Source organism: Siphateles boraxobius, unplaced genomic scaffold (assembly GCF_051911475.1).
Source record: "Siphateles boraxobius isolate OS27281-9 unplaced genomic scaffold, OSU_SipBor_1 111, whole genome shotgun sequence".
Lineage (NCBI taxonomy): Eukaryota > Metazoa > Chordata > Actinopteri > Cypriniformes > Leuciscidae > Siphateles > Siphateles boraxobius.
This window is the reverse complement of record NW_027508713.1, coordinates 1,674,113-1,685,000: the sequence shown is the minus strand read 5'-3', so window position 1 is coordinate 1,685,000 and position 10,888 is coordinate 1,674,113. Positions and strand designations below refer to the sequence as shown.

Below are 10,888 nucleotides of genomic sequence, written 5' to 3'. Positions count from 1 at the left end.
CCTCAGCACGTGCAAGTGCACGATCAACACCCCCCCCCGGGTTGGAAAAAAATGGGCTCCCCGAAGGACATGGTATAGTTCGAACACTGAGTACATTCATTCAAAAAAACGTGTAACGCTTAATGTCTCTGGTGTGTTCTGACCGAGGAATAACATGAGGGTTGAAATTCCTGACGCAGATCCAGGCCATCAGGACATCGCGGAGTTATGAGTATTACAGAGAGATCATTGACTGTGTTAAAGAGAAGAGTGAGAAAAAAGGATGAAAGAAGGCTCTGTGGTTAAGAGAGGCACAGCATCAGACACATGTGTAAATGAAGCATTGACTATGGCTAAATGTTGACGTAAAGTAGTTAACTATGGCTACATTCACACTGTCAGTCCAAATCCCATTATCTTTGTATCCGGTTGCAATCTGATCTAAAATGATGTCCACGCTGTGTATCGCAACTGTTCAGATCCGAGCTGTGTGTTCATACAGCTCTTTGGCAATGACGTTTGCAATAGAGATGTTATCTTATTTAAATTTTATAACATGTAAATGTGTATCCGCCGCACTGGACTCCTGCATCTCGAGCTGCAGAACTGGAGGAGGCTGGTGCGCACAGCTTTTCTTCCGGCCCGGTTTCAAAAATAATAATTTTCTGCTTGTCCGTCACTTTGCAACAACACAGCCTTGTTTCGGCAGCGACTTTCAGCATGTTCGCTATAACAACATCTGACGTTCACATTTTACGCTGCGTTAGAAAGTCACATACCATGCGAAATCCGATCAGAGCGTTCAGACTGAAGCAGATTTCCTGATGTGTGATTTGAATAGGATTTCAAACCACATATGGATGTAGCTTGAAACAGATTTCGTGTGCTTTTTTTGGACTGACAATCTGAACGTAGCCTATGTCGGGATAAGAAATAGAAGGAACAATAGCGGTAAGGTCTAGAGAAGCTAGCGTTAGCTCGTTTGGATCTTTACCACAAATTAACTTTAGCTCGTCAAAATCCCGCCCTCTTTCCTGCTTACTAAGTCCTTCTCTATATGATTTTGCAGCTCCATGTGTTTTTTTCTCGTGGTTTAGGCATCATAAATTAGTGTAACAATGTGTTCAGTAGTACATAAAGTGCAATTCATGCTGTTGTCTACATCCGAGTATCTCCAATATGGCCGCGCATCCGGGTAACTGACCAAATCGTGATGTGGGTGCAAACCCTCTATTATCAAAAGTTGTAATGTAATAGGCCTAATGGCCATTTCGCGCGTTCTTTACCAACCTCCACTTCCCCTAAAAGGCCTGTAGGGGGCGAGTCAAGACAAAATGCATGGTTTAGATTGTGATTCACACATTAGAATGTGTGTGTCTTCACATTTTATCTTCTAAGTGACAATTCGGTTGCAAATGAGACAAATTACAGATCCAGATCGCTCAGCAAATTCATTCTGCCAAGAACGATAGCCGACTTGTTGATAGAAACTGAAAACTGTCAGTGGCTTTTGTTCCCAACTGATTCACATCATGAAAACTAATAGAACCATGAAACTTCAAGTGAAACTCCAAATTATTGTTAATTTAATTCTGCAAACATAATCCCAAAAAATAAGGTTTAGATCCATGTTTTGATTTTTTCCAAATAAGTTTTGATTGGCAGATAGACCAACCATGTTCTATTGCTGAGAGCCAGACAAGCTTGTGTGAGTGCTCATTCATTGGGGAAATTCCCATTGGAGGATCTATTCTTTGATTGATGTATTTTGGACCAATAGTATTTGAGAAAAGTGGGGTAAAGTACCTCCTCCGCCTTGGTTCGGATGCTCACAGACGTTAACGGTGTTCCGTACAGAGCGCATACCTTGATTTCAACTGCAAAAATTTACTTTAAAATGATCTTTTGTGATATAATATAGTAATATATATATATATATATATATTAAAGAATGACAATTTTAAATGTTAAAATAGTATAAATATAATCATCACTGCACGCTGCGTCTCTGCTGCCTGTCTCAGTGCGAGAGTGGCGCCAAGCGGCCTTTGTCCGGCATTGACGTTTAAAAATTCCCATTTCCCAAATTCACATATATAGTTTATGTATAACCTGGAACTATTTATTTAGCGATCGTCGTTAAAAGGTCATCTGTACGGAATATCGTTGTGTACGGAACATGGTTAGTCTACGTTACTCACACAAACAGCACAAGTGGCTTGTGAGAAGCAGACCGGCTGTATGATACTTTCCTGTAAGCAAAATATCACTAGAGATCGCTAAACTCCAGTGCATGTGTGTTTCATAGACAGTAAAAGAAATGGACACAGCGACCCCATTGATTTCAATGGAGAAAACTGAAGCCCGATTATTGCACTTCCTGTCTGATGGCTGAGCGACTGCGCAGGGTCAAACTGAGCGTGACGACAGTCTGACAGTTGTACATCTTCTAGTAGCTGTGCCAACACAAATCTGAATCACCTAATTCCTCAAAAACGTTGTTGAAATATTTTGTCCCGTTGCTTTTATAAACTCTCTATCTATGGGCTTCTCTCTTGACTTTATGACTCTATGTTCCCCCGATTGCCTCATAGACGAGCTTCTCCTCCTGTCTATACGGTAATTTCTCTAAAGTGCGACAGAGAGTCGCGTGGTTATGACGCAATCGTTAGCCTGTTTTTAACAAAAACTGCTTCTATGGGGTCATAACGTAAGATACAAAGTAATGAAGCCTTTTATACATTGTCGTGTTTCTTTAGAAATAAATAATGGACAAATGAAGTCTTTGGACGCCTCAGATGTAAAGTTATTCGCTGTCAAAGTGACGCCAAAATGAATGGGAGTCAATGGAATGCTAACAGCAGGTGACTACATCTGGCAACTACAAACATCAACGCTAGTGTTTACTTGACTCAAATGTAAAAAAGAAAAGAAAAAAAAGGCATTTTCAGGATAAATAATGAGTAGGCAAATATCGCGACGATTATTTAAAATGAATCGAGAGAGGCAGATATCGTTATTGCTATTAAAATACAATTAATCGTGCACCCCTTGCCTTGAGTATAGTTGGTGCTGCTAATAATAAACAGTATAGTGGCAACATATGCGTCTGTTCATTCATTCTTGTCAAAGTTTTTTTTTTTTTTTTCATTCTTGTCAAAGTTAACCGCCAAATAGACAACATGCTGACGTCAGACGCACGTCTGTTTACAAACCAATCAGTGTCGAGATGCAGCGCACACAGATGATGACGACAGGACGCTTGTATGTCATGTAAAGTTCTCGCATAATTGCATTGTGAAACCAAACCAAAACTTACTTAATGTATAAAATGTATCAAAACATGAACTTTGGTTCGGACCTTGGTTTGAACTTTTTAAGGTGTGAAAACGCCCTTAAACACTATTTGGTCCTGCATTGGGATTTTTTTTTTTTTACTAGCACAAATATCCCATCTATTGAGTTAATATGAGCTCATTAAACTTGCATGTGCAATATTTACACAAGAGTTAGATGATGTTCCCAATGCCGGACGTGTCATGACATCATCAGTGCCGGTCAGATGACCAACTCATTTATGATGGAGGGAAAAACAGCCCAAATGCAGAAACGTACACGTTTATTACTGATATTTTGCACCAATTTCACAGGAAGTGACAATTTTGTTTTCGTAAACTCTAATTTTACACACAAGTGAAATTAGTGTCATAGCTAGTGTCGTCTGTTAATAATAGGCAGCCCTCTGCTGTTCTAGTGTCATTAATGACTGGTGACTCAGGCTTTAAGCTAACGGATCTTCGTTTAAAGGTAACCTGTGGTGTGTTTGCTGGAGGTTTGAACCCTCTGAATCTAGGTAACTAGCCCAGGTGTCACTAACCACTTGGTGTCATAGTTTTGTATTACTGTGTTGATTTCCTGTAAACATATATATTGTTTTGCACACTTAGTTTCAGGGTCTGAGAGTAAACACATGAACACACATTAGACACCGTTCAGCAAATCAGGCTCAGGTTATACAGACATTTTTGCCAAAGTCAACCACAAAGGTAAAAATAATCATGCTTGGGTAGATCTTAATAAAAAGTCATAGTTATGACATACCAGGTCGTAATCATGATTATGAGATAAATATGTCATAAATTATGAGGAAGATGTCAAATTATGAGATTAAAATGTTAAATGACAAGTCATAATTATGAGATTTACAGACTAAGTCGTGATCGTCATCAAGTCATATTTTTATGTTAACAGCAATCTTACGACAATCTTATTGGTTATGTGTTTGTGTCGGTTTGAATAGATGCATTAAAGCTGTTTATTAAAATATTGCACTGAACATTTTTATGAAGGCTTTAATTTCCCAGCAAATTCACATCTGAAACGCAAAAATGTTGAAAAATATTTTCTCTTTTCCCCTAGCTTTCATCAGATATCCAGAAAGTGGAATACATAAAAGTGAGTGTGTGTGTGTGTGTGTGTGTGTGTGTGTGTGTGTGTGTGTGTGTGTGTGTGTGTGTGTGTGTGTGTGTGTGTGTGTGTGTGTGTGTGTGTGTGTGTGTGTGTGTGTGTGTGTGTGTGTGTGTGTGTGTGTCAATATATAAACACGTCTTGGATGATCTTATTAATTCTGCTGTAAATATTTATTTGCAGGGAGAGAAGGATGGCAGTGCACATGGTTGGTAAACACACACACACACACACACACACACACACACACACACACACACACACACACACACACACACACACACACACACACACACACACACACACACACACACACACACGTTTGAAATACTGCTATTAACCATGTGTTTAATGTTCATCCTGCTTGTTTTCTTAACAGATTCTAACGAAATTTTACCTGGAACTACCCCTAAAGCTGAGAGCACACCAGTGACCAAAGCTGAGAGCAAACCGGTTTCCAAAGCTGAGAGCAAACCGGCAGCATTTCTGCAAAGTATGAAAAACCTTACACACACTGACACAGAAACACACACCTTTACTCAGCTATCGGAATGAATGGGGACATTGCGTATACTTCTTTTGATAATATACAGTACAGCTAGTTATAAATACTGCAATCCCTAACATAAATTGTTTTTTACATTTGTACAATTAAAAAACAACAACTTGAAAACAACATTTTAACACATGAGAACATCCCAAAAATTAGGTTTTGTCAGGCATAGCTCACTTCTGGGTACAAATTTGTCCCCAAAATGTGGTTAAGACACACACACACACACACACACACACACACACACACACACACACACACACACACACACACACACACACACACACACACACACACAGAGAGAGATGGAGAGATAGAGAGAGAGAGACTTTCCATTAATAATAAAATAACTTCTAGTAAAATCATTATATTTTAGCCAGTGTCATTTTTCATTAAAAACAATTTTATCCTTCTGTGCTGTCTGTTACACTTTTAGACTTTTTATTCAATATCCAGTTCAGTCATGAAACTTTAGATGGCGCAGGCTTGGCAGGACCTTTACATGAAGTCTGCAAGCAATCACATCATTACCGCATGGCACAAGCTGATTGGCTCAGCTGATCCTGCTGCCAATGAGATTGCTTGCTCAGCATTTAAATAGTCTGGTTGAGTGTTTGCTGTAAAATAGTCCTGCAGTTCTATCAGAGTTCCTCTGAACCCCTCCACCTCCCCAGCTCCACCTGCCTAGATCTGATACAGGATTTATGTATGTCTTACATGCTTTTATTTATGTCTTATGTTTATCTTACATGCTCACTGCAGTGTGTCTGTGTATCTATTGGCAGTAGCAAGTAGAGGTTTCATAGACTAGCCGACTCTGCCATTAGGCTTTAAGCTTGATGTCGACTTGTCACCGATCATTTGATTTTGAGAATAACAACATAGCCGTCTTGCAGAAGACTATTTGGTCTGTTCTGACTTCATTTGGTATCTGTTCTAACTGATTGGACTTATTGTTTTATTAATTACGATCAAAACTCAAAACAATCCCATAGATTTAGACTGACTGTAATACTAATGCTAATAGAGGGGGGTCATATGATATGAAATCCAAAAGATCACTTTTACGCCCCGTTTCCATCAATTAAAATGTCAAATAAATGCATACTCCGAGAGCGTTCCACTAGTTATGTTTGTTTATAGCATCTGGATACTTAAATATTGAATGCATGTTTTACACAGTTTATTGTACAGTTAATCGCATGTTCTAAACTAATGTGCTCTAACACACACACACACACACACACACACACACACACACACACACACACACACACACACACACACACACACACACACACACACACACACACACACACACATATATACAGACAATAGCACGCACACAAAAACATTCAGGAGTGTAGAAGACTGTACATTCAGGAGACTGTAAGAAATAATGACCCATAGCCAAAACAACTGATAAAAATGAGCTGTTATGTAGGAGCGATAAACAAATGCTGCAGCTGTGCACCAGGCGACACGCGTTCCAGTCTCGGCTCAAGGTTCAGGCTTCTCAAACCAACACCAAAGTTTGTTTACCAACGTCAGCAAACTCTGTTGCTTCTAGTTGCAAATTGTGGCATGTTGCAAAGCATTCCCATCTCTTCCGTTTTTTATTAATGATGTCATCAGTGATTATATATATATATAATGTAACTATACTGTGTGTTCCTGTTCCTGCCGTGTGTGTTTGTGTAGGCGATTCGGCCGCGTCTGGAGGCAACGGTGTCCTGGGCTGGAAGACCCACGGCTTCCCCATGTTCATGAAAGGAATGGACTACAAGAACAACAGTCTGTATATCCAGCAGGACGGGTACTATTACATCTTCTCCAAGATCGCCCACCTGGAGAACTGCAGATTCTTCCAACACAAAGTCATGCAGTGCACGCACAGCTACAGCTACAAGCCCATGGAGCTGATGCAGAACTCCAGGTACTCAATCTGACACCAGAAATGAAAAGTAAAGCCTTCTTAGATCCGATTGAGCTCGATCCCAATAAATGTGCGATCGGATTGAAAGGGAAGGTTTTTCTAATCCGATCGAGAGAACATGTAAACACTTGATTGGATTGAAAACCGAAAACTGAAAGGATTGCGCATGTGCAATGATGTAGAAATAGCGTAATGACGTAGAAATAGAGTAATGACATAGAAATTGTGTAATGACATAGAAATAGGGTAATGACGTACAAATAGCGTAATGACGTACAAATAACGTAATGACGTAGAAATAGCGTAATGACGTAGAAATAGAGTAATGACATAGAAATAGTGTAATGACATAGAAATAGGGTAATGACGTACAAATAACGTAATGACGTAGAAATAGTGTAATGACGTAGATATAGGGTAATGACGTACAAATAACGTAATGACATAGAAATAGCGTAATGACGTAGAAAAAGCGTAATGGCGTAGAAAAAGCGTAATGACGTAGAAAAAGCGTAATGATGTAGAAATAACGTAATGACGTAGAAAAAGCGTAATGACGTACAAATAACGTAATGACGTAGAAGTAGTGTAATGACGTAGATATAGGGTAATGACGTACAATTAACGTAATGACATAGAAATAACGTAATGACATAGAAATAGCGTAATGACATAGGAATAGCGTAATGACGTAGAAAAAGCGCAATGACGTAGAAAAAGCGTAATGATGTAGAAATAACGTAATGACGTAGAAAAAGCGTAATGACGTACAAATAACGTAATGACGTAGAAATAGTGTAATGACGTAGATATAGGGTAATGACGTACAAATAACGTAATGACATAGAAATAACGTAATGACATAGAAATAGCGTAATGACATAGAAAAAGCGTAATGACATAGGAATAGCGTAATGACGTAGAAAAAGCGCAATGACGTAGAAAAAGCGTAATGATGTAGAAATAACGTAATGACGTAGAAAAAGCGCAATGACGTACAAATAACGTAATGACGTAGAAATAGTGTAATGACGTAGATATAGGGTAATGACGTACAAATAACGTAATGACATAGAAATAACGTAATGACATAGAAATAGCGTAATGACATAGAAAAAGCGTAATGACGTAGAAAAAGCGTAATGATGTAGAAATAACGTAATGACGTAGAAAAAGCATAATGACGTAGAAAAAGCGCAATGACGTAGAAATAACGTAATGACGTAGAAAAAGCGCAATGACGTAGAAATAAAGTAATGACGTAGAAAAAGCATAATGACGTAGAAATAAAGTAATGACGTAGAAAAAGCATAATGACGTAGAAATAACGTAATGACTAGGCCTGTAGGTGCGCGTCGATGACGTCATATTTTTTTGTCGACGCTTCTTTATTTTATTATTTATTTATTTTTTTTAAATTGCACCGTTCCTGGCGGTACAGCACGCCACACACACGTGGGAGACCGAACATTGCAGAATGGAGGACGAAACCGCAAACTCTTCACAGAATTCCCAACAAAGCCATGCAAAAAGTCCCAACAAAAGAAAAAGTCCTAAAAAAACAGCTCGCACTAAATCATCGAAGGTATGGGAATACTTCAAATTTAGTCCCAAACGTAAAGGTGTCGTTATTTGCGCTCTTTGCCAAATGGAGTTGACATCCCAAGTCTCCCGCATACTGATAGCGTCTCCCTGATGCCCTCAAATTAGTTCAAATCTCCCGGAATCTAGAGCTCGCGAACTCCAAACCGTGTAGCGCGCGCACGGCCGAGAGGGAGAGAGCGAGAGACTTTGCGTGTGTGTGCAAATGTGCGTGAGTGCCTTATGAAGCGCCCCCCCATGCTTTTTATGAGCACTGAAGGCATTAAAATGAGCACCACATCCAAGTGTAATAGGGCTCATTTGAGTACCAAACATTTTACAGTGTAGATACTCTGTAAGAACCAGATCAAAATTGTTGTGCATTGAATGTGCACCCCTGCAATTTCCATGTTACAAAAAATAATCGTTCAATTAGTTGTTAGATTAGTCGACTAATCGATAAAATAATCGCCCGACTAATCGTTTTAATTAATAATCGTTTACCCCAGCCCTAGTAATGATGTAGAAAAAGCATTTAGTGTTCATGTAAACACTACATTCAGATTCATCAGTCGCAATGAATTCAGTCCGACTGAAACAAAAGTTGTGCATGTAACGTAGCCACTGTAGATGACTTCATTAACGTCATGAATGTTTTTACTGCAGGTTCCTCTGCGAGTCGGATACACACCAGTCGGATAAACACCAGTCGAGCGGCAATCGGGGCAACAGTTATCTGGGAGGCATCTTCCACCTTAATGAAGGAGACAGTGTGTTCGTGATGGTCAATAACAGCTCGCTGGTTCTCCATAACACATATGAGGTGTTCTTTGGTGCCTTCATGGTCTGAGTACTGACTAACTGCTGCAGGAAAGTGTCTCACACACACACACACACACACACACACACACACACACACACACACACACACACACACACACACACACACACACACACAAGTTTCACACGTAGGTGCTCATTCCAGTTTTTAAATATTATTTTTATAAACAAATTATGTGAATCATTGCAATATAGAATTTTGCTATATTTTTTTCCAGTGGTCGACCGATATATTGCCCAGGCTGATATATTCACCGATATTTGCTGATACCTTTTTCTGTTTGGCTGAGGGTTCGGACGCAGGACTTTTATTTTGACAGTGCTGATCCCATATGCTCCCATTAATAATAAAAAGGCAAACACTATAATAATTTCCCATTTAAGGTGACTCTGAGTTGTCGAAACAACTCTCAAACTGCTTGCTACGGATGTGGAAAACGCAAAAACAAACCCGATCCGATTTTTTTTTTTATGACGGACGAAAGTTTCGGAGGCATATGTAAACGCGTTTGACACAACATGAAGTTGTATATATTTTTTAATGTGCAAAAAACTCAGTGTGCAAGGACTTTTACCATCACCATTCAGCAAGTACGTATTTATAACATTTAAACAAATCTTTGAATATCTATAAACCTTTTATTTCACAGACCTTGCAGACTTCCTAACAAATTATATATTTGCAATTTATTAAATATTAAGTAATATAAATTATAAATATATCGGCCATCAGCCACACTGCTCTCTAAGATATCGGCATCAGCCTTAAAAAAATCAATATTGGTCGACCACTAATTTATTTCATTTCTATCGGTGTTTAAATATATTTAGTTTGTGTACAAATTCAGATGTAATTTCTCTGTAAATATAAAATAACATTCTGCTGGTTTGTGTGCTAAAGGACCATTCTCAGGAGACGGTGCCATTTTAAAATAAATGTATTTTTTTAAATAATTTATTTTTAAATAATTTTAATATTTAAGAAACCACATTTCCCACCTCAGGTTCAAAGTACCAGCATTATTCCAGTATTCACATTATTAAACAATAAAACAATAAATAAATGTTGTACTGTAGACTCTGCTATTCTCTACTTAAAAAGAATTAAAACTGAATAGTTCTAGTTTTCATCCTTGGTGTGGATGGGCCTTTAAACTATTAACCACAATACAGCACAAATAATCTGGCAGGGTTGTACCTTTTAAATGCATAACCATTTTGCTCAGATAAGAAATTATCACACATTATCGAAAACATTGAGAAAAATATTTACAACCTGTGAAATTTGTTTTAAAAACTACTTAGTTTCAACCCTGTTACATTCAAAATGTTGAATTGTTGCTCTTATATTTAACCCTAATGATCAGTCCAGTGTATCTTAACTTGCAAATACTGCTTTACCAAACCCAATTGTTCAGACAGTATTCCTGTAAACAGGACTTTTTTCTGTAAACTGACTGAACTATGTGGTAAAAAAGACTATTATGATGCACTTTATCAAAATGATCAAAGCATCGGTTTTAAGGGGCGAG

The 10,888-nt window shown here is 38.4% G+C and overlaps 1 protein-coding gene across 1 annotated transcript in view; it reads left to right on the top strand.

The window, feature by feature from the left end:
- tnfsf14b (TNF superfamily member 14b) overlaps positions 1–9,467 on the top strand; it is a 12,241-nt gene extending 2,774 nt beyond the window's left edge. Inside the window, exons 2-6 of the mRNA XM_077198486.1 lie at positions 4,399–4,434; positions 4,630–4,654; positions 4,826–4,939; positions 6,701–6,935; positions 9,183–9,467. Of these exons, the coding sequence (XP_077054601.1) occupies positions 4,399–4,434; positions 4,630–4,654; positions 4,826–4,939; positions 6,701–6,935; positions 9,183–9,366 (594 nt within the window). The 3' untranslated portion in view covers positions 9,367–9,467. The remainder of the gene's footprint in view (positions 1–4,398; positions 4,435–4,629; positions 4,655–4,825; positions 4,940–6,700; positions 6,936–9,182) is intronic.
- Positions 9,468–10,888: the final 1,421 nt, after the last annotated feature.